This window comes from Onychostruthus taczanowskii, unplaced genomic scaffold (genome assembly GCF_017590055.1).
Source record: "Onychostruthus taczanowskii isolate IOZ18803 unplaced genomic scaffold, ASM1759005v1 scaffold175, whole genome shotgun sequence".
Taxonomy (NCBI): Eukaryota; Metazoa; Chordata; class Aves; order Passeriformes; family Passeridae; genus Onychostruthus; species Onychostruthus taczanowskii.
The window spans coordinates 92930-117270 of NW_024498962.1; the positions used below are offsets into that span (position 1 = coordinate 92930).

Here is a 24341-nt window from a genome sequence, read left to right on the forward strand (position 1 = left end):
GTAATTAAACTAGAAATGGCTGTTTTGTCTGTACATGCTGAAGAACTGGATTACATCAGGGACAAAAACTGTCATCCAGCGTAAGAACATTCTCCAAGCAAACAACCAATGTTTAATTTGGTTCGTCTTAAACAAACATAAAAGACTGTACAACAGACATTTCAAATAAACCCACTAAAAATCTCCACCCCTCACACCCAAACTCTCCAGTAAATAAAAGCAAAGGTCAGCACCCTAGTCAAGGTACGAAGTCCTCTCCATAATGGAAAAAACCTCAAGTCAATTCTCACTGCTAGGATTTATCAAAAGAATATAAATTCATTCCACTGTATAGTGGACCACACAGCTGGTAAAACATGTAAATTAACAACAGTCAAAAAGAACTCTTTTTCAAGAACTCTAGATGCAACAGCTAGCTGCATCATTCAGCTAAAGATGCAAGTCATTAAGAAACACCTTGAAAGCTGCTGAAGTGTTGAGCCTTCAAGAAAACATTACAAAATTTGTGCAGGAGGGAAGTATTGTGTGGCCTCTCATGATGCTGTGCCATTATAAATGAGGCACTCAAATTATCAACACGATGAAGCAAAGGGTGCAGAAATTAGACTAGATACCAATCCCTATATATTACAATAAAAAAATATCAAAACACTGTCTTGAAATAATATGAAATAATGCACATTCAAGATGAAGACTTCACAAAGAACAGGATGCACACCACAGATGTACAACACATAAGAAGTAAACTGAATCGCAGGCTACATGTACAACAGACATTACTTTTAATAAAAAGGTTCTTTTTTCTTCGGTACAGCATATGGACAGAGCTGTCCAGTCAGTCCTGCAGATAACTGAGATCGTTTCCCTTCAGACACAGCAATTAAGTAGTCAGCAGCAAGAACACTGGCTCTACTCTACATGGCAGGCACAGGTGTTTTTTCTGTACCCCAGATGTACATCAGAAAAAAAGCCATGTGATCATATAGTCTAACCAGCTCTTTGCTTATGCTATTCACCTGCACCATAGGTTCATAGGCAGCAATGCAAAAATCCCTCTTTCTGTGTGTTTACAGCTTGAGTTTAAGGTAGTCCTTTCTCCATTTTTGAAGAGAAAACCTGAACAAGTGGCCAGTCATTCATCCCCATGCCTGAGTTTTGCAATAATGCAGTACAAGCTTGCCATCACTTCCAAAACACTGCAAAAAAAAAAAAAAAAAAAAAAAAACAAAAAACAAGAGCTGTTACAATTATTCATGGGCCAGCATACACATGAAACAAAACAAAAAGTCTTCCCAGATAAACATGTCATGGAATATTGTCACGAGAAAGCTCCCCATTACAGTGAGAGGCATAAAAACACAATGCACACGAAGGAATGCATTTCCAGAGACTGCATGAAGTCACATCTCTCTGGATCCCATTTACACAGATCTGTGAATATCAACTACACCACATTAAATGCAAGCTATTAGTGCCAGGGGCAGTGAGAGATTTCAAGTGCCTGAGGTGTGCTGACAAATCCTGCTAAATGCATTTGGAAAGTATATTTAGGATGAAAGTTACCTCATAGAGGGTCCCCACTTCCTGGTCTGGAGATGGAGCAAAAGACTGGTTTACATATATGAACTGCAAGAAAATGAGAGAGGAGATGGAGATCACACAAGGACCCCACTGGGAACACAGAAGAATCACTCTGCAGTCAAAAATTCTGCTATAATCTTTAAGCACATAACAGACTATGACCAGTTACTATCTTCACTTCAGCGTGGGGGAGCAACAGGACCATGAGGAGTCACCTGTCTGGCCAGCCAGACCAGGGCAAAGTAAACGTGCTGACTTCCTTTTCCTGCAAGCTGACCCATTACTGTCCCACACAGCTGCACAAAGTGGTTTAGCTGTTGCTCTTATTTCAGCCCAATCCACTCATGCTATTCCAGATTTGCTCAATTAGAGAGTGGCCAACAGACAAATCAGAAACATCCTGTTATATTTTCAAGTCATCCTTCTCACTTCCTGCTCCAAAAAATGCATTTACACGTATAGCAGCTAATCCTCAATGACAAAGAGGGCCTTGGGATCTGCCGTGTGAGGCAGCAGTGGGTACTGAGGTATCATGTGCTGTTTCCAGATAAAAGATATAAAATTCCTAGGGCTTTGTTCTTTGAGTATAGCCTTAGGCTTCAGCCACACAGGAAGGCTATGTGTTCCTGGGTTTTCGTCCTGAGATAATGAGATGACAGTCACTGAATCAAACTGTTGAGAATGTCCTTAGTCAATATCATACTTATCACTTTTCTTTGAGATATTAAACCATGGAAAAGCAGATCCCTCATGACTTCCAGGTGAACCAGAAGGCCAGTGCATTTATGCCTATATACTTAAATAAAATCCTCCAAACCAAGAACAGAATGAATTCAGCTACACTTTAGTTAACTACTTTAATGAGTCTAGCTTTATCTGTATGTCTTCAATAAAAACTCTGGACTGTATTGAGAGTTCACTGCAGAACAACAAAATCAGTGCAGTTGTATTTCCAGCTCGTCCAGTGTTATCACGAGACCACTTTGGCTAGTCACTTCTGTAGGAAGGACCCCATAAATAACACTGTCAAACTGCTGCCCAAGGGCAAACACTTCCCAACTCCCCATTTTAAAAGCAAAATCAGTCCTATGACAGTAGCTAAACTGTTTTAGATGCGAGTTCTGAAGGAAACAGACACTCAGATTCAGAAAGCTGATCCCAAAAACTCTGGACTGGTTCTCCAATACTCTGTCTCTATACCTAGTTTCACCAGGTACACAGTGCCTAGCAATGTTTCCCTGGGACACACGGCTGCCCAGTGTGCACACAGCTCTGCCTGGCAGACACCGAGAAATACAGACACTGCAAAAACCCCAAAGGTCAGCACCGAGCATACCCACACTGCGCTGCAGCAGCTCGCTCAATATTACATACAACCTGGGGCCTACTTGGAATAGTTCTCTCGGTGCTCCTACTCCAAGTTTCCTGCAGGCAGCTGCAGCCTGGATTCCAACAGTCTTTGCAGGGTTTGACAACGCAGGCCCTGCACGCTCAGCCCTCCCCCAGTGCCCGCCCGTACCAGCTGTTCGGAGGCCATCAGCTTGAGAAACTTCTTGATGAAGTCCACGAGGCCCTGGATGGTCCGGGTTCTCTCCACCGCCCACTTCTTGGTCCTCATGATGGGGGTGTCGCCCACGGCCTTCAGCAGCACGTCAACTGCGGGGAGCGCCGCGTCACAGCGGGCCCGCCCCCGCCGCTCATTGGCCCGCACCGCCCGCCCGCGCCGCCCATTGGCCGCCGCGCCTGCCCGTCACCGCTCCCGCCCGCCCCGGCGGAGGCCTCCCGCCCCATTACTTTTCCTTTTTGCGTCGCCCGCGGGCTCTTCGGTGCCCGGCGACCCGACCGGGGGCGGGCCCGGTTCGGCGGGCCCCGCCGCGGCCGCGGGCCCGCCCCCCGTCCTCCCCGCCGTCGCTCCGGCCGTCGCTCTGCGCCGTGGCGGGCGGCGGCCGCTCCTCGGGCTCCGCCATGGTGCCGCTGACTGAGCGGGTGGCGGGAAGTGACGCCACGCGAAGGGCGGCCTCTGCTCCGCGACGCGTTTTGTCCCTCGTGGGACGCCGCCTTTTCCGTCACGTGACACGCCAGGAGTGTCACGTGCGGCGCGAGCCGTCCCGCCGGCAGCGGCCGCGCCCCGCCGGTCACGTGGTGCGCGCGCCCCGCTGGCAGCGGCCCGGGAGCGGGAGCGGGCTGGGCGAGGGAGCCACAGCCGGGGCGAGGGAAGAGAAGAGCAAGGGAAGGAGGGAGGAGGACATAGCACCGCTCGTCCGGCCGCCGCCGCCCGCCCCCGCCCCACCATGATCAAAGCCATCCTCATCTTCAACAACCACGGCAAGCCGCGGCTCTCCAAGTTCTACCAGCGCTATGTACGGGCGGGCCGGGGCTCGGCGGGGCGGGCGGGCGGGGGCCGGGCCGTGGCCGGACGGCAGGGTCGTACGCGAGGGCCCCCTGCCCTGCCGGCTGCGCCGGGCCCGGGGCAGCGCCGCGGGAGAGGGACGGTGCTGGGACTGCGTACTGGAGGCTTCGGAGCCAGCCGGTCCTGTTTTCCCTGGGAGTTGCCTTAAGGAGCTCCGGAGGTGAAGGGGGCAGCGAGGGAGGCAGTCTTGTCCGGCGGCAGGCTCGGCTCTCTGAGCTGTGGCGGGGAAGCGGCGCTCTGAACTCCGCTGTCCGTCGCCGTGCTGCGGGCCGGTGTCACGGAGGGGCTGGCAGGGCGGGCCGGAGGAGCTCCTAAACAGAACCGGCCCTTTCGGAAAGCCCCGGTGCCCTGTGAAATTGCAGATGACGTGAACACGTAACGAACTAGAAAAGAGCATTCTTTTACGTGGTAGAAGACAGGAAGCTCTGAAAAGGCAGCACAAACGCTCAGTCTGAATGGAAAGAAGGTGCACTGGAAACTCGTGATTTAGTTAAAGGATAAGAGATTTTAAGATACGTTTTGAGCACACTGTATTTCCTAGCAAATATGCTGAGGTCTACTTAGGCATTAAATACAAGAAAACAGTTGGTATTTCTTAAAATTACATAAACAAATAAGTCGTTTTTTAGCAGTGCAGTTACGTAGATTTGTGGCCTCTTTCTTGCAGCTCTGATGATTAGCGAACTCATAGTTCATTGGAAGGGATGTATCTTACTTGCACACCTCAGGGCAGAAGTGGTGACTGTGACACTTCAGTTTGCACGGTCAGGTTTTGAATTAAAGGAGCGTAACTGGTACAGGTCCTTCTTGGGTGTGACTGAAGTAGAAGGGAAAGGAGATGAACAAATGGCCAGAGGATACCAGATTTTTCTTGTAAAACCATTCTGATCTCTTAGTTTCATAACTGGTGTTTAAACAAATTCTCAGGGCTTAAGTAGGGTAATATGTTTGTGTAAACAGAATGTTCTGAAGTTTTGAAAATGTGAGTAGCAAATTAAACTAAGAAACTTTCTGGTGCACAGAAACAGGTGCAATTATTTAAATTGTATTTCTGATGTGTGATTTCAGTAATGTGGATTTGTTTGTGGATGTTTTGAAACTTTTGCATTCTTTAGTATCAATTGAACTGGTACTAGAGGCAAATCTCAGCTTTTGTCTATGAGGGGATGCATCTCCTGCTTTCTAGAGGGATTAATTTGGTCAGATCTGTGAAAGCAGTACTTACTTCTGTCATGATACTGAAACTTATAATATGGGTCTGACTTTTTCAGCTGATATATGTGAGAACAGAAACTGCATAAAATGGAGTTAGTATTTCGTAGTTAGGTAGAAAAACAATTTATGGCAATTAAAATACATGTCATCATTTCGTCTTTCAGAATATAGACCCATGGCCGTAATTTCAGAGTTAAAAATAAAGTTTCTAAAGAGCCAGAAGAATTGGGTCTCAGAAGAGATATTCTGCTCTGCTAAGAGTTAAGGTCATGGCTTAGGAGAACCTGTTGCTCATGGTGCCCTTGTGTTTTAGGGTATTTCTGGAAGTGTTACATATTGTGGGATTTGAAGCTTCCTTGCTCTCTTCGAGCTTTGAGGATTTTGTTTTACTCTCAGTTTATGGATAAAAGTAGTTCCGGCTACCTTGGAGATACAAAACATTCGAGATACTTGAGAGCACTTCTGGTTTACTTAAAACTACTTTTAGATTAATTTGTACCGAAGTTCCCAGTTTTCCACATTACTCAGTTATACCTTCTTCTGCAACTTGTAAATAATGTCTTTTTGTGTTGAAATGCCACAAACAATACATGTCTTGTTAACTGGCAGATTTAAGGCTTCAGAAGTACATAGTTTGAGAGTGCTGATGTACTTTGTGTTTTACAGTCTTGTGTGCTGTGCGTTGTCAGTCCTGTTTAGCAAAGTGTATTTTCTTTCACAGAGTGAAGATACGCAGCAACAAATTATCAGAGAAACTTTCCATTTAGTATCAAAACGTGATGAAAATGTCTGTAATTTTCTAGAAGGTGGACTGTAAGTATCAAGTTTGAAATAAATGCCCAAATACTGGCTTTCAAGTATTATTATTTCTGATTACCTTACAGCTTTTCACAGCTGTAATGTAAATGCCATGCCACTTGAGACTTGTTGATACACAAGGAATTAAATCATTCTGCAGCAAGTGTACATATTCTTCACTAACTGAAGCATAACTGTATATACCAAAATGTCTTAGGCAATAAAATTTTTTTTTCTATTGCTGTAATGGCCACAGTGCCATATCAAGTGCCATGATTATTTCAGATACAAGGATGGGGAAGGAACAGGCAGATGTTGTTTTGCTATAATCAAGCTAAAGATTTCTGGTCACATTTTAAGAGGCATTGGCATATGCCATACACACTGACTCACTGAATCACAGAAAATTCTGAAGGGATCCACAAAGTGTCTGAAGTGAAGGACCTATACAGGAATCCAGAGTGCAGCCTTGGTGTTTTTAGCACCATGCTCTGACCAACTAAGCTAAATCTCTAGAAAATTAAATACTTTGGAACTGTTCTTTGGCTTGAACTCCTAAAATTTGAGCAGACAACCTTTATAGTAGGGTTCTGCAGCCTTTTTATCAGGATTTGGGCTTGCTGTATGAACTAAGAAGAAAAAAAAAGTTTTAAATGTGCTAACTAGTACAGTTTCAACCAAGATATTTTATTAATAAAGGAGAACCAAGGCAGGAGGAAAATGAGGCTTACGTGTTCTGTCTCTGTAAGACACCAAAAAAATCTCTTTAGAATCATCTTCATAGTTTTTGGAAGTCATCTTGCTTTAGCTGAAGAAATTCTGAAATGGAGATGTATTTTATTTTGAAATATTTACTAGCCATCAAGAGTAAATAGATAAAAAGCCACCTTCTAGAAGAAGGAATCAGAACCGGTGGAAAAACCTCATGATCTCCAGTGTGGGACAGAGATTGTCATAGTTAAATATTACATTTATGGGCATTTCTGGTTACTGAAAGTTGATCTTCTAACACCTAGATTTTCTGTGTGCAGAGTCAGTTAAATGCTTAGCTCTACCATATCAGCTAGGATATCTTTTTTCTTGCTCAAAATTATGCCTGTTTTTTTATATACTGTTTTTTAAATATAAATTATTATTTTCTGACAACTCAGCTGGTGATTCTATCATCAGGTTCTTGGAGGTGATCTCAAGTTGGAAACATTCTGGCTTGAATTCTGTAAGTCAAAGGCAGAAGACATTTGGAGCTTTTTAAAAATCACAGCTGCTTAACAAGAATAAACAGACAGAGAACAGAATTCTGGCTTTCCTTCTACTGCTCAGTTACAGGGTTACCATTTCAATATTTTTTTCAGTATTTTTTTCTTTCAGGACAGGGTTCACTTTATAGTTTGCAGTTAACCCAAAGGCCTCAACAGTTTATGTGTAGAAGTATGTATACTTCAAGTATGAAGTATTTGAAAGAACTGGGTAAATAGATGACACAAGAAGAAACTTCAATTGCTAGGTATTTCCGCTGTTCTATTTTTTTGTAATACTGTTGTCTGATACATAAACGTAATTCCTGCTCTTCAGAAACAGAGTTCCCCGTCCCTACTCCCATCCCTGGTCTCTGCCAAGCATTAACGCAGAGCAATGTGCTTAAGCAAAAGTGACCTAAAAGATTTTAATTCTTTTTTAAATCTGTGTATTCTCTCCCTGTGATAATGACAGAAACTAAAGGGATGAGTTACGTTGCACCAAATGGGTGATGCAGTTCTGGTACAGAATTAAGGAAGAATCACAATAGTCATGGCCATGTAGGTTCAGCCTAAAAAATACTTTTGTTTCTCTTGGAGTGGGTCTCTTACAGCTCAAAGCAAATGTCAGTGATCTGATGTAGATCTCCTGTGCTTTATGTGCCTTTTTTTGGAAGGCTATAGCAGAAGAGTGGAAGAACATACCTCTTTAGACCTCTTCTCATTCAGTGCCATGATGATTAGTGAGTCCATAAAAATATAATTGCTTCTGTGACTGTAACATTGCATCATAAACTATTGCTTGAAGCATCGTCCTACTTCTCAAGATGCCAAACATTTGTAGCACAAATGTTACATGTTCTTGGTTATTAAATGGATCATAAACCTAATTTAAGGTGTTTTTTTGGTAATCCAAATGCCAGTCTTCATTACAGTTTGTTTTGGTTTTTTTTCCCCTCTTGATGCTCTTCTGAGAAGGTGAGGAAAGGATTCATAGGCATACACTGTTAATCTGTAAAGCAGATTAATCCCTGTGCAGTGGCTGCCTGCTAGTGTGGAATGGAAGGACGTTTAATATCTGCTTTTTATTGTGATCTGTTTGAATTGATTTTAATAAAAAAACGTGCACAGGTTGATGTCATTTTTATTCATATGGATAACAATAATTGCTTGTGTGGTAAATGTAAATTGGTCTGTATTGTTACTTAGTCTTCTGTTGGAATTATATCACAAAATAAAAGTTGCAATATAGTTGTATTTAGGATAGCTCCAGCTGTTAATAATAGGCCTCCTATTAATTGAAATTACTGTGAGGATTTGCTCAGCTTACCTGAGAAGCTAACTAAGCTTTTCTTGTTTTATTTTCTCTTTAGATTAATAGGTGGATCTGATAACAAACTAATTTACCGACACTATGCCACCTTGTATTTTGTCTTCTGTGTGGATTCCTCAGAAAGTGAGCTTGGTATTTTAGACCTCATACAAGTAAGTTCTTTTTGCTGCTTTGTGGGGTTTTTTTTAGTTCTTAATTACTGTAATTCAACTCTAAAGTAGCTTAGAAATTAAATATTTTGCTTGCCTTTTTTTGGTAATATTTGGAAGGTTGCTTTTATACTGTGAACATACCAAGAAGTGCTGAGTATTATTTTCAGATTGTTTACAGTTTTATGGGCTGTCTTAGAAAAAATTGTTGTCCAAGTTGACAGGAAAGTGAGGAAACTGTTGTGAGCCTCCTGAGCACAAACTGGTTTTTGTTTTAGCTTTTCAGGATCTTTTTTGGCTGCAGGTAAAAATGGCGCAACATTTGCTATACAAGTGTAGATTTTGAGAACTTTAATAGGCAATGCTATGTATTTATAATTATATATATTAATATATATCCAAACTTGCACACGCATACATGCATGCATATATATACTCACTATAAATGTATAGTGCATAAATATGTTCAAAACCTCTTTGGATTAAAATTTCCTTGTCGCTTATGAGCTTTTTAACAGGTATGCCCTAGAAAAGGAGGGGAAATGCTCCCCTAGGTATGTGTTCTCCCCGAGGGGAATTGGGATGGGTAGGGTGAGGATTGGTCAGGAGGAAGATGATCCATAAGCCTATGTTCTTTATTTCAGTAAGAAAGACTCAACAGCACAGATGGTTTAATAACATAACTGCTTAATAGAACAGCGTGAGAAGCTGAGTGTAGGTGGTAAATTTTACAGCCCTTCAGGTGCTGGGCATACCACCTTCATGTGGCACCTAGTAGAATCCAGGTGGGTTTTTCTAAAGTGTGCAGGGCAGACAGATCCTGTGTATGGAGAGAGGCTTTCCCTCTTTTGAATCTTTGAGCTATTATATGATTTCCTCAAAGGGAAACAGCTCTTGCTGAAGGATATTTTCAGGAGAACTTCTTGCGGCACTTTGAGGTCATGGTGAGGCCATGCAGGTCGCATGCTCTCTGGTACGATGTGGGAGCTGCCTGCAGTCTCCTCTGTTACACTGAGCTGGCTGAGTTTATCCCTTAGCCAAGGAATTTCTGCAGCACAGCACAGGCCTCTGTGTCTATTCAGGTTGTGTTATGTGGATGACTAACCCATAAACATACAACAGTCTCTTGGTCAGAATCGGTACGTTCCGTTCCTACGGTTCATTTTTCCCAAGGACATCAGAGGTTATAGATTATATTAAGAAAATCTGGCCTGATCAGCCCAGTAGAGCAGACATGGCCTGTTCAAGATCACTCAAACAGAATATCTTCTGCAAGGCATTCTGTACAGGTACAGTTTCCTGTACAGGTACAGTTTCCTTCCAACTCAGGGACCCATTGGGACCATTGAGTTCAACTCCTGGAATTGCCCAGGACCCCCAAGAATAACACCATATGCCTTAAAGCATTGTTCAAATGCTTCTTAAACTCAGGCAGGTTTGATGCTGTGGCCAGTATTTAAACTGCTAAATATGTCCATTATCAACCTAGTAACAAGTATCGTGTCTGGTAATACGAGCAATCCTAGGTCGAGGCTTCTGACTAAATGAGTGTTTTTTCCAACTTAAAACTTGCAAATAAACAATTTCACCGATGATCATTAGTGAACTGAGATGTGGCAGAAAACAGGTTCACACCACGAAGTGATTTACGTCAATGCATAAAAGGGTTCTCTCTTACATATCTATGTATATAAAACAATAAATATAACTTACTGTTAAGCCTTTCAAAAGCTTGCACATCAAGAGAATCGATTTATTACATAAGTAAAATCTGTCCTGAGACGTGGGACTGTATCAGTTGGTTATTTCACTGTGCATCTCTGAAGCCTCACAATTCCTTGCAGACCTTTCTTGAAGCTGCATAGCTTCTCACAGACACCTCCTACTGTTTTAGGAACAGCTGCTCCAGTGTTGCTGTTCCAGACAGTAGATCCAGAAAAGTGCCTGTGTTCAGGGAAGGAAACTCCCATCTGGATTCTTACATGATCTTTGGTCATAGAACATTCTGCAGTATCTGAACAGTGCAGCGTTAATGAGTAAGGTACACGATGGCTCTACCTCTTCATAGCAGTTTGTTGTACAGTGTTGTTTAGTTGCCTATCAGATAGTGTGTCTGCTTACTTGGAAGTGCCAAAATATTTATGAACAGAGAAAAGACATATTCATACGTAGACAGTGCAACCTAAATTGTACACTCGGGTGTGGAAGCAAATTGCTTGAGCTTACTACTACCCATAATTATATAGCCCCAAACTTTTTGAATTAGAGAATTTAAACTTTTCTCTAAAATGTTTTGGTTTTTGTACCAAAAATACTTAAATAGATTTTGATCTCCTGGTGTTTGTGTTTCGCATCGTTTCCAAAAATGCCCCAGTGTTTAATTACATATCAACATAATTGCTTAAAGGAAACGGAAATAAAAATGCTATTTCCATTTGTAGAAATATTTTGTTTTTCTGACTTGTATGATTTTGTTTATAAATCATACAGTCTTACCACAGTACCTACAGCTGTTGAGGATTCCAAATTCTCTTACACAATGTAATTCAATCATTTGATTATAGTATAGAGTATTGGAGATTGTCTTAGTTTGGAAAGACAGGTGTCTGCTAAGGCAGGAGCCTCCCCTGAAATGGAAAATGTAAACCCCCTCCCTCTGAATTGCTATAAAGTTTAAATTAAGGGGATTTCAGGCAAAAATACAGGAGCAGGAATAACAGTTCTTTATTAGGGAAGAAAATAAGAAAAGATAAAATAAACAATGCAGTAAAGCAAAACAACACTGACAGAGTCAGAACACAACCTGACACCCTGTTGGTCAGGGTGCTGGAAGCAGTCCAATTGGAATTGTGGCTGCAGCTCTCCTGGAGTGTCAGGTGTGGCTCTGTTGGAGCAGGGATCCTGTAGAAGGGTGTAGTCTTCCTCTGAAGATCAGTGGAAGAGGCAGCTGTTCCTCGGGGAAATCCAGTGGAGAAGCCATGCTGGTGTTCCAGGATCTCAAGATTATTTCCTGGTAGGAATGCCTGACTCCTCCCTCTGGGCAGAGCATCTCCCAGTGGCATGCTGTAGTTCTTACCAGTCATGCAGTGACATTCCGTAGCCTCTTACCAGCAGATGTGTCCCAGGAGGGAGGAGTGGTTGTGGAAGAGAAAAGGAGAACTGCCCACTTAACAAAAGACAGCTGCTATATGGATGGCAAATAGAATACAATTTGCTTGGGAATCCAGGATAGAGATATGTTAAATATGAGGAGTATTGACGTTAATTAAATATTTTTAATTTCTAGACTGGCTCAGAAGAAGGATCTGTTTGATCCTCTTAGCAATAGCAATCAGAATTGAATGTATCTTTTACTGAAGGAGGGCCCTCAGAAAGTTTCTTATTACTTGTCAATCCCACATGCAGTGTAGACTATCACAATATACACATGAATATTGAATTGAGCAAATAAGCTTTGTTTCTTCCTGAAAGTGTTGAACCATTTTTATACATCTTTGTTTATTGTAGTTCAGAGATAACACAGGTAAGAGTAAGACATCTGGGCTTTGTTATGAGTCATAAATGTAATGAATTGTCTAAGTAAGTAGATATGTAGTAAGTAGATAGGTATGTTAGTTTATGATGGAAAGTAAACTGGTGAAAGGAACCTAGAACTCAGTATAGCACTTTAGAGGTTTCTGTCATGTAAACTGAATAAATGCATGAGAGATTAGATTACGTATGACAGTCTGCGGTTCTTTTCAGCAGAAAGTTTTTGTTGCGATACTTACGATACTTTCGTGAATGTCACTTATCCCCCCATTAGGTCAGAGCTGTGTCACAGGTAAATCTTCTTGACTCTGGCTTAATGAGTATGCTGTATGCATTACAAATCATAGACTCTGCCTCAGGTTTGATACTGTCTTCAACTTGGATTTCTTTGTTTGAAAGGCAAATTCACTTTATTAATTTTTGACCATTTTCTTCCCTTTTTTTTCTAAATACAAACACAAGTTTCTTTTTGCTTACTTGGATTGGGAGATAGATCAGCATCTGTGCTATGCATAGGTTTTGCAGTCTTTTATATTAAAAATAAAAATTCTGTCATGCTGTTTTAGTCTCTTTGTGTTAGTCTGTGAATTGTAAGGTTTTAGTGCACGGAAGGAAAGTGCGTGTGAAAACTCAACTAGCTGTAGACTGCCATAAGGAAGAAATGAGGGGTCTTTACAATGGTGCCTTAACTATGTTATGGACCTAAGAGCCTATGTCAGCTCCAGGAATTAGTGAGTGTCTTGGCCCATAGTTGTACTTTGAAGACATAATGGTCAGCAAGATAAACTAGATTTTTTTTACACTAACATTGCTTGGCCTGTTTTAAGATGCCTGCAATAATTGCCACAGTGTGCAATTCATTTGACTCAACTAAAATTCAGATGAAAGTTATTCTTATTTTATTTACCATTGCAATTATTGCTGGCATCTTAAAACAGGCCAAGCCCACGGAAGACTGATCTCACATACTCCGCTGACCAGTGTTTTAAAATATCATCTTTAACATCTTTGTCATTTCTGGCATTATTGTGAGTGAACTTGCCATCATGAATGGAAGATGGGGGAAATTTCCAAAGTTTCCATGAGAAATCCTTGGTCAGTGAAAAATCTCTGTGAAGGAATAGTGAGTGCCAGCTGATTTCCCTTAGATTAAAAAATGTTTGTTGCGCATTGCTGGTCATGCATTGTAAGCAGAGATTTGTGAGTTTGTTTAGTGTGTGGTGGGGTGCTGTGTAATAGGTAAAGGTTTAAAATTAACCGCTCCAACAGTGAATCAAGTGTTGCTATAGAAGCTTTATCTACTGGAAGAATGTCACAAAAGTTAGACTTTTATGTTGTTGATATGTGAGCCTGTATGCTGCTACTAAACATATTTTGGGGGGGTGTTTTTAGGATTCTTGAGTTGCCTTTGTCTTTAATGGGTTCCTTTGTTTTCCAAGGAACTTGACAGATGTCAAAGTCAGAGTGTGTGAATCATGTGCAGAGTTGGTGACTATATGAGGAATAGTGTCAAACTCTTAGCTCTTGTAACTAAAACCATTGGACAGAAGTTGCATTTACACTGTTTCCAATCTTCTTCTTGCAGCTAATGTCAAACAGCACTGTTCTTGTAACTGCATTCTTCTAAGGTGCAAGGAAAGTAAGAGAATGTCTTTGGTGATTTGTTTTGCTGCACATGTTGTCAAATGTGTAGTTTTTTTCTGCTTAACATACAAGTTTTTTTTTTTATTTGCTTGCATCCCTTCTTTATAGAACACTGTTATTATTGCAATCAATTAATAACTGCTTGAAGAAAAATCCTTGCTTTGCTTAGCTTCAGTATAATTTAACAGAAGCATATTCATTTTCTTAGTTAACTTGTCACCAAACCTTATTGTCCTGAGTCTGTCTCTGAATATGCTCTGTGTTCCTAGTTTAAGTGACAGATTTGTATTTTTAGTATTAAAGAATAGTCTAAATGCATGGATCATTAGTTAATTTGTAGTTTGATTTCAACATTTAAAAGACTTTAATACTAGTGTAATAGCAAGGGCAGGGTGTGATCATCCTCTCTTTTGCAGTGTGAGAAGGATCTGAAGACCAGCGATTAAGATATGAAAGTAATCTTTGTTGATAACGTGAGATAGACAGTTGGGAATGGGTGATGTCAAGCAGATCTCTTTCACTGGGTCAGTAGATACAAATACATGTCTGTAGAAGCAGGACTTTTATCCACAAAGAGTGGAGGTGAATGGAATTACATCCAGGGGGTGTCTGGTCAGCAGTGGTGTTCCCCATGGCTCAGTGTTGGGGCCAGGCCTCTTTTAATATCTTCATCAGTGATCTGGATGACGGGTTCGAGTGTTCCCTCAGCCAGTTTGCATATGACTTTGTTCTGGGTGGAAATGTTAATCTGCTGAAGGGATTCATACAGGCTGGAGGGATGGGCCAAGGTCAGTTGTAGGAGGTTTGACAGGGCCAAATGCCAGGCCCTGCCCATAGCAGTCCCAGGCTGGGACAGAGTGGCTGGAAAGCTGCCCAGTGGAAAAGGACCTGGGGGTGCTGGTTGACCCCTCAGCATCTGAGCATAAGCCAGCCATGCCCAGGCAGCCAGGAAAGCCAATGGCAGCTTGGCTTAGGTCAGCAATAATGAAGCCAGTGACTGTACTGGGCACTGGTGAGGCCATGCCTCAAATCCTGTGTCCAGTTTTGGGCTCCTCACTACTAGAAAGACACTGAAGGCGTGGAGCAAGACCAGAGAAAGGCAGTGGAGCCGGTGAAGGGGCTGGAGCACAAGTCTTACAAGGAGAGATGGCTGAGAGCTGGGAGTGTTTAACCTGGAGAGAAGGACTGGGGGGACCTTAACTTTCTATAAAGCTGTGTGAAAGGAGATTATAGAGATGCTTCAATCTCTTCTCCCAAGAAAGAAGAAATATGACAAGAGGAAACAGCCTCAATTTGTGCCAAGGGAAGTTTAGACTGGATGTTAAAAAAAAAATCACTGAAAGGATTGTTGGACATTGGAGTGGGCTGCCCAGGGAAGTGGTGGAGTCACCATGCCTAGTGTTTTAAAAACATCTAGATGTGGCACTCAGGGATTTGGGTTAGAGCTGGATTTGGCAGTGCTAGCTTACCTCTTTGATTCATTCATCTTTAGGTTTCCAACCTAAACGGTTCTGTGATCTATGTCAGACCTATGCCTGGGCCTAGGCAGTTTAAAATCTGGTGCCTTTCAGATACTAAGGTGGGGTTCATAAATCATGTGGAACAGAGAATCGAAATGAGGTGTTTGTCTTCCATATTTTTTCTTTAGGATGTTTGAGTTAAGAATTGAATAAAAGATTGCATACAGTGACAGCTTAATAAGTAATATTAAATATACATTGTGACAAAATGGCCTTGAAACATACAAAACTGATTCAAATTTCCAACAAGTTGCAATTTATTTTCATGCCATTAAATAAAAGGTAAATAATTTTTTTTCAGAAATTTGTTTTAACTTTGAAGACCCTAAGCTCAATTTTACATTTACCTTAGAGAGATCTTGACATACCCTGTGTCTGTAGAAGGTATCCCTTGGGCAAAGGGAACTGTGTGTGTGCAGCTCTAAGACTGGAGTCTCTGACAGCACTCACCACAAGCACATGGTGGTTGGCATTCAGGAACTTCAGGACTGCAAGTACAATCATAATTTCATTATCTGGACTAACTGGGGACCAGGTACTTTTGGTGTACCAAAGTACAAACATAAATGCCAAGGAATCTGTTTCAGAAACACCCAGAGGAAGGTGATGTACAGGCCGTATCTGACAGGGAGCATCAGTTGCTGGAGTTCAGCAGCTGCTTGGATTTTTATGCTTTTATATTCTGGATTCAGAAAGAAATTATTTGCCTATGTGTGAACTGCTATAAACTTTTCTAAATTTATATGGTAGTATGCCTGACAGGATCAGGACGTGTGACATTAAGACAGATGCCTTTTTCATCCTGGATTCAGTGAGTTTGTGCTGTACTGGTGCTGGAAGGAGTGAAGTTTACATTTAATAGCAATGTTAGCAGTCTGGTTACCTAGGAATGCCTGCAATGCAGTAATTATTAAAAATAATGATGGGAAAAGCTGGTTTTCTTTGCTTCATAATTGAGTTCTAATGAAATGGGAAGGAGTACTTTGAATCACAGCTGAGATTATAGTATAGGTTATGTTACTGGTTTTTCAAGATGTATCTGTTTTTTAAAACAGTGTGACTTTAAGCAGAATTTTAACCTAAATTGGCTTGTGCATACTGTTTTGCCCTCTACATAGATAACATACTTTTGACATAATGTTAACCACATAATTTCTGTAAATGCCTTTAATGCGTTAAGATCTGACCAGTATTTAATTTCTGTATTTGCTTTTCTTAAACATCACACCTAATGGAACTGTAGAGTTTTTGTTAAAGATTGATCTATGGTGCTTTTTTCCCCTCTTTGCAGGTATTTGTGGAAACACTAGACAAATGTTTTGAAAATGTCTGTGAGCTGGATTTAATCTTCCATGTAGACAAGGTACTGTGATGACATCCTGTTACATTTTTATCAAGTAGAATATTTGGTTCAGCTCATACTTGGGATTAAACTCTGCCTTACTTTCCAGAGAAGGGTAACAAAGCTGGTGAGGAGTCCAGAGAGTAGAGTCTTGTGAAGTGTGGCTGAGGGAGCAGGGGATGTTTGGGCTGGAGAGGAGGAGTCTGGGGGAACCACACTGCCCTCTGCAACCACCTGAAGGGAGGTTGTTGGTCTCTTCTCCCCAGTAACCATGGGCAGGCAAGAGGAGATGCCGTCAAGCTGGATACCTCTTCCCTCAAAGAGTAGTCAGGCATTGAGGCAGACTGCCTGGGAAACTGACACCATAACCAGAAGTGTTCAAGAAACAATGGGACATGGCACTTAGTGCTGTGGTTTAGTCAGCATGGTGGTGTTTGGTTAAAGGTTGGACTTGGGGGTCTTGGAGGTCTTTTCCCACCTTACTGATTCCTTGATTCTGTTACTTAATTATCAGTGAAATGTAGACTGTTTCTGCTAAAATACTACTTTTACTACATGAAAGCTGCAATGGAACATGCCTTTCTGAGGAGCAATAAAATAATACGGGAGATTTGCCTAATAGTACTGCACATCAAATTGTAGAATCTAAGATATCTGATTATTCTTAGGGTGGGAAGAGCTTCAAGAAATAGTGTTCTATTTTGTTTATGGTTAGGTTTTATATAACTCAGAACTGAAGTTGTTAAGCGTTTTCCAGTTTGGACTGGAAGGTGCATTTCATATGCTATGATTATGTCATTTAAATACTGTGTGGATCTTTCTCTTTAAAATCTCTCACGGACTTTGTCTTTTTTCAAACATTTAGAAACAATGTTGTTTGAATATTCCCAGCTACAAGAAACAAGTGTTGTACTAACTTAATTGGTTTAGAGAAATTCTCTTACTATAGTCACCTTTCATTTAAAAGGACTTTGGCATTTTTTGGTGTAATACCCAAAATGCTGAGAATTTAATATACAGAATTTATTTCTCCAGTTGCATTTTGTGCCTGCTGCTGCTTTCTGTGCAGTCGCCTGTCCCCTTCTGTGAACATCTTTCTGCATCAACAGCAAAAGATGTCAAAGGAAAGTACGACAGAAAAAGCAGACTGGAAATAATATCAAGTTAGGTATCTGAAAGAACTATTTCAAACTGACATAGTTTGTTTCAAAATCAGGAAGTTCTTTTGGAAGAAACACTTGCACCTTGACCAGACAGTGAAATGCAGATTACCTAGAGTGAATGTTTAACCAATACATAGATCATGAAAAGTCGTTAGATTTTCTAGTAATTTCCATTACTGGAACATGTTGGATATTTCCAAATGACAGATTAAAGTACAAAAGAGTTTGAGTGTTTATATATTGCCTTCTGAGCTTAAAGAATGAAAGTACTGCAGTCATTTTGTGGGAAGGAGTTTGGTCTTTGTCGGGGATGTACTCCAAGTTGTTTCATTAAAGACTATTGAATAACACAACTTCATAAGCAAAACATTTCTAATAATATGTAGAGAACTTAGGGCCTTCAAAATGTTAAATTTCTTGAAGAATATTTTACTTCAAATTGGCTATGAGGTGATATTTCTTCTTGAAAATTACATATCAAATGGACACTAGAATTTAACTGTTTCATTTGATTTACTAAAAATCTGCCTGAGAATCCCATTAAATGTTTAGACTAGAATTTTTAAACTCTGAGGAAAATGGGAACCGTAAATACTAGTTAGATACTTAAGTAAAAATAATACATTTTCACAATAAAAGGCAGTGAAGCCTTGAGTTAAAAAAGCTCTGAGCTTGACATTAACCAATGCTGTGATTTTTAGCTTGAGTGTAAATGAACAAAAGAATTCAATGTGGAGACATGAACTTCTGCAGTAAGGCAAGGCTGTCACCAACTGTACAGTAGCATTAGTTGGGCAGATGTGACTAATTTAATGTTGTCTCCATTCTTCCTTTTTTTCCCCTCCAGTTTAAGTTCATCAGTATTTTATAGGTCAGAGAACAAAACAGGAAGATGTATCTGTGAGAATTAAAGTGTTAAATTGTCTTTAAATGGCATCAACTTGTCAAGAAGCATAATGCACTGAGCCTTCAGAGTTAATACATTCACTTTCTCTTTCTTGTTAGTATATTTCAAGTGTGCAAAAGGGAAAAACAGCAGCTGTTGCTGTTTGATCTTGACAGTCTTAGTCATAATGGGTGCTTATTTGGGTGCTTATAATGGGTGCTGTTTGGGGTGAAATCTTTAAAATATTTGTATTTTGAGTGGTCTGATACTGAGAAAAGTGAGGTTTGGCTAAGTTATTTGAATGAGAGTTGTTCTGTGTCTTCAGTTCTTGATGGAGCTGTGGCAGATTGCTTTCGTGCAATTCTCTTGTGAGAGCTGCCCAAACCAACATTTTTTCTTGTAAAAAGATGACGTGGCATGTAGAAGAGTTAAACTATGTCATCTCAACAGCTGTTGTCTCCTTAGTAAGATTTTATGTGGTATTTCTGTAAGGAAATATTTATGCTCATCAGGTTTTTGCAATTGTGCAGGACTCAGCAGTGACTTAGAGTAACCTGGAGCCAAGACAGATGCTTATTCAAGAATGTCGATAAAAGTATGATAAATTCATTTGGAGAACGGAATGTACGTGGGAATGAGTGTTTCTAATGTGCTGTAAGAGATGAGGACTTGGGGTGTTGGGGAGTGTTGTTCATACAGGAGAGAATTTAACTTCTTTTCATCTGTATTACAAGCAGCCAAAAAACTTGCTATAGGTGGAGCAAGACACTTTCACATGTCTTGTGAGGAAGAAGGCCAGGTTTATTTCAGTCCTGCACTCATTCCCATTCTGAGTCCAAGAGCCTAATGCTTTCTGATGGAAAAGGCATAACTGAAAGCTATTATACAACTAAAATAATAGAATACATTCAGCTAGGGATGTAAGGGAATACTTTGTTTTTTTCACTAGTTTTTGGCACCTATTGAAATATCACTGGGAGTATCATGATCTCTTGCAAGAGTTTATTATCTAACCAGATGAGTGAACCATCCAGAATCAAATTTCTTGAAGACAAGAAAATGGCGTTTGCCAAATTTTCCTGAGAGAGTTTTTTCTTTATAAATTCCTTCTTGTTTAGAATATGCATTCATGCTTTTAGAAAGTGCATTGAACATAAATAGGAAGCACTCTTGATTTTTGTAAAAACACTTTAAAATTGTTACTACAAAACAGCCGTTTCAAATTTTAAAAAGTTGATGTTCTCAACAGTCTGATCCCTTCTGGAATATAAAATATCTGTTCCTTGTGCCTTCTGTCTTCCACTTAAATACTATTTGGAATACACTATTGAAGTCTCTTTTGCACTTCATTGCCACTTAATGCATTTTTATTTAAGATTTTTTTTAGTTGTTGCTGTTTCTTTATGAAAATAATTAGTGTTTTTTAAATAAGAAAAGATAGAGACAAGAATGTGTATTTGTACATGCAATACGTATTTGCAATGGATTTTAATTTGAAAATAAAAAACAGTTGCTGTTTATTTTTATCTTGTTGCTGCTTGCATATGAGCAAACATATATTTAAGAGGAAGGAGTCAATGGATTATGATAGTTATGTAACTTTGTCAAAGCTGTGATTTCCTTTTATATGGAGATTGCCAAATAAAATTAATTAAATGCTGTTATTTTGAAAGCTGTCCCTTTAGAAGAAAAGTGGGGCAAGACAAAATAGTCAAGCTTCTATAAAGCCATCAGTGCTTTGAACATTTTTAAATACTGTGTGTTAGACTTCAGTATTGCACTCTGAAAGTAGGAAAAAATGCAGAGAAAAGTAAGAATCGTAACCCAAGGTATGGGGTGTTTGCATTGAGGAAGAAGTTAAATATTCTAGAGACTGGAGGCAAAGGAGTAAGAAGTATATAGAAAGAAAGGTTTTGGAAGAGCACAAAGGGGCCTGATGGAGGGCTGTTTACAGCTTAGCCAGATACATTAACTATACATTTGTTCAGAAATACACTTAAAAAGTATCACGGACACAAACTCAATTTTGTTTTTTAGGTATGACACAAAAGGAAGGACTGTGTTGGTTTTTGATGTACTACCTTCCGGTTATTTGATTTGGAGATTTACTTCTGTCCTTGATCCATGGGGAAACTGGGAGAATGTCCAAAATAGTAGTTAGAATTATGCTTTTGAGATACCAGATTGTACATGTTTATTTCTGAAAAGTAGAAAAATACTCCTTGTCTTCAGATTTAAATACTAATATAAGTTTAAAATATTACACATTATGTGGTAACCCTGGATTTTTATAAGTGTGCAGAAGGATGCCTTTTAAAAAAGAAAAAAACCCAAACCAAGTCTTTAATACAGTTTGAATGCAGACTCTGAAGCAGCGATTTATGAACCAGGTCTTTCATCCTCAAGTCAGGGCTGCAGGGAAGAGAGATACTCAGACATGCCCATTTCAGTAATGTCCCTAGCTGGTTTATGTGCTCCTGCAGTTTGAGTCCTGGCTGTCAGCCTTAGCTGTAGATACTGAAGACTCCATATTTATCAGTTGTCTCAGGAATGTCAGTTCTACTTCTGAGCCAAATCTTGGGGTCTGTGATGGGTGAGCATCAGAGTCTCTTCCTTCCCAGGTGTAACCCGGAGGAGTGTTTACACATCTACTTGTGAGCAATTTGTTTAGTCTTGTAGGACCTGCTTCCTAGAGGTGTTACTGCTGTTGATGCTAACTCAAACTCTAATAACTGATGGAAAATGGGAACAAAGAAAGAGGAATGTGAAAGTTTCTTAGCACTGAGAGGTGGTATAGCAGATACGTTTGTAAGAACATGAACATGGAGATAGGAATATGAAATTATGAGCTTTGTTTCCAACTGGCTTTAGATTAAATGCTAACATTAATTAAATGACTTATAGAATACATGTTTCCCTGTACTGAGGTATCTAGACCATCTTTCCAGATTGTGTGCAGGATATTTTACATTTTTAAATTCTCTTTTTGTCTCTTTTAGGTCCATAATATATTGGCTGAAATGGTCATGGGTGGAATGGTTTTGGAGACTAATATGAATGAAATTGTTACTCAGATTGATGCTCAAAATAAACTGGAGAAGTCTGAGGTAAGAGTGATGCACTGTGTGGTTTCTAAACTAAAAGCAGGGTTGTAGTAAATGCATGCTGTATAATGCTGTTTGTACTTCATAGCAAACTAAATAGTGTAAGCTGTCTGCTTTTAGTGCCAACAATTTGCAGTGTATCTCAGGGTGTTGTACCTTTCATCAGAAGTAATAAACTGCTTAGTTGTTGCTGGTTAGATTTTGCTTTTTGTATCTAATCGCATTGTGCACCATTGCTATTAAGATACTTCTGTATTTCTCTAAGTTTCTGTTGTAGAAAACCTTTAGTTCCAGCCTACTTGTTATGCTGGACTAGTGACTTCAGCACTTAAATGAAATTAGATAAAGAAACAAAGCGTGTCTTCGAAGACTACATATTCCTGTCTGATAGTATGCTTCTAAGCATCTGAAATAAATAGCAGCACTAATACTGCAACACAAAGAAATAAATTGGACTGAAGTGGATTAGATATACTTTAAAGCCCAGTTTTAGACACTTGTGAATTCTGCAATTTTGATAATCTGAGGTTTTGGTCTTCAGTGAGTGAGACAATTATATTCTGTATTTGTCCATAATGGGCTAAGTGAGGGATCACACAAGAGTTTTGGGAATCCTTTTTCAATTCAAGTTGTTTAATTTGTGTTTAGGAAAGACATTTGGATTAAGAAGGGATCTTAGAATTACTTTATCTTTGATACAGAATATTACTGTCCCTTTAACGTCACCATATTGGCCTTGTAAGCCAAAATGCTGCTAATGTATCTTTGCTAAGTCTGTGCTGGATTCTAAATGATGGGAGTAATTCCACCAAGGAATACATCAAAGCAATAATAACCAACTTTCTAAACAAGCCTTTGCTTGAATTGAAGACTTTCTGAAGTTGAAGTCAGCTGAACAGACTGAAATCTTCCAGTTGATATAAATATGAACTAAATGGCATTTTAGGAGAGGAACCAGAGAACTTCCTAGTTCTAACTGAAGTGCAATAAAGAGAAAAATGAATTTTTCAGATTTTTTTGTGGTACAATCTATGCTGTTCTTATTCTGCAGTCTCAAGCTGTGCCACCTCAAGTTTTTTTAATACATTTAATTTTTTGTTTTGCACAACTTCCAAACTATATCCATGAACTGGTCAACAATATGTGAAAAACAAGAAAAAGCTAGGTATGATATGACACAATACATAGCAATATGTATCTGAAAGGATTCTGTAGTAGATTTTGGACATGTCCAAGGTGTTCATTTTAATGTTTTTCTCACACTCAGAATGAAACACTGATCACAGAGAGGAATATTTGGAGTTATTCTCATAGTTTTTTATTATATTTTAATAATACATTTTCCTTGTATGATAAAAAACAGTCATGTTCCCAAAAGCTGAAGTTGTTCAGCAGTTGTGTTCTACCACGTATTATGTACATGTTGGTTCTATCTGAAAGCATAATAATGTAAATTATGCTACCAAATGATGTAAATTATGTTACCAAATCAACTGTAGAGCAATCTTTGACTAGTCTTCTGAATTGACAGTGCAGCCAGCTGCAATACTTGCTGTCTTCATCATTCACCAACAAGTCATTCTTTCTTTTAAGAGCTTTTAGTATAAAAGTACATGATCTGAAAAAAACCCACATGGAACTTGAAATATATACAAAGCAAAAGGAACTTGCTCCTTTACATTCAGCAATGAATTATAGAAGGTAAAGAAGTAGCAGTGATAAATTAAAACACTCGGTGACGGGGATGAAGCAGAATATTTCACAGTCTGCTCACCACAAATACTTTCTTTTTCCTTAGTTCTGTGACTATTTATTTTCAAATTTAACAGTTACTGTAATGCTGAGATACATCACAATACCTGATAATTATTTCCTTAGATCATTAATAATTTGTTTCATGTATATCCACAGAAAATTCCTGATTGCTATTTCTTTTCCTTTTGTCTTTTTGATCAAGATTATAAATCTTCGAGTATGTCTTTCCTGAACACATTTTCAAGACACAAGCAAATCCATGTAAATAAAAATAAGTAATAACTTAATAAATTTTGAATGCTGGTCACTAAGAAAACACAACGAGTGAATCTTCCTAATTTTCTTTCATTAAAAAAAAATTAGAAATTAATATTGATGTAGTCCATAGTTTATAGGGGTGCCACCTGTGCCCCACATCACTGTTGCTTTAGTCCCTTTGGCTTTTAGACCACCGTCATACCTCATGCATTTACAAAGCAGCTATTTTAAGGTTAAATGGCCTTTTCTTTTATAGCTGAAATGATGAAATTAATAAAGCTGTAACTGGGTTACATTTTCAGAAATACTTCCATTTTTATTGCGCCCATGTGGCTTTCGGTAATATACAAAATTTAGCTATTTAACGTGAGGTATTTGTTTAGTTATGCACTAGGTTACTAAACAGGCTTTCAGCTA

The 24341-nt window shown here is 39.6% G+C and overlaps 2 protein-coding genes across 8 annotated transcripts in view; one reads left to right on the plus strand and one right to left on the minus strand.

Moving 5' to 3' along the window:
* Positions 1 to 765: 765 nt before the first annotated feature.
* Positions 766 to 3635, minus strand: ATG12 (autophagy related 12). Its single transcript, XM_041400211.1, is given in 5 exon segments — positions 766 to 1196; positions 1564 to 1626; positions 3101 to 3237; positions 3376 to 3467; positions 3469 to 3635. Coding segments are annotated over 5 exon segments (432 nt in total). The 5' UTR covers positions 3549 to 3635; the 3' UTR covers positions 766 to 1136.
* A 105-nt stretch (positions 3636 to 3740) lies between these two features.
* The window catches only part of AP3S1 (adaptor related protein complex 3 subunit sigma 1), a 63904-nt gene continuing 43303 nt past the window's right edge, over positions 3741 to 24341 (plus strand). For 6 of the 7 annotated variants that reach the window (XM_041400207.1, XM_041400209.1, XM_041400204.1 and 3 more), the window contains exons 1-5: positions 3741 to 3941; positions 5928 to 6019; positions 8613 to 8724; positions 16708 to 16779; positions 21807 to 21914. In XM_041400207.1, the coding sequence (XP_041256141.1) occupies positions 3873 to 3941; positions 5928 to 6019; positions 8613 to 8724; positions 16708 to 16779; positions 21807 to 21914 (453 nt within the window). In that variant the 5' untranslated portion in view covers positions 3741 to 3872. The remainder of the gene's footprint in view (positions 3942 to 5927; positions 6020 to 8612; positions 8725 to 16707; positions 16780 to 21806; positions 21915 to 24341) is intronic. The other variant, XM_041400210.1, reaches the window with a different exon arrangement.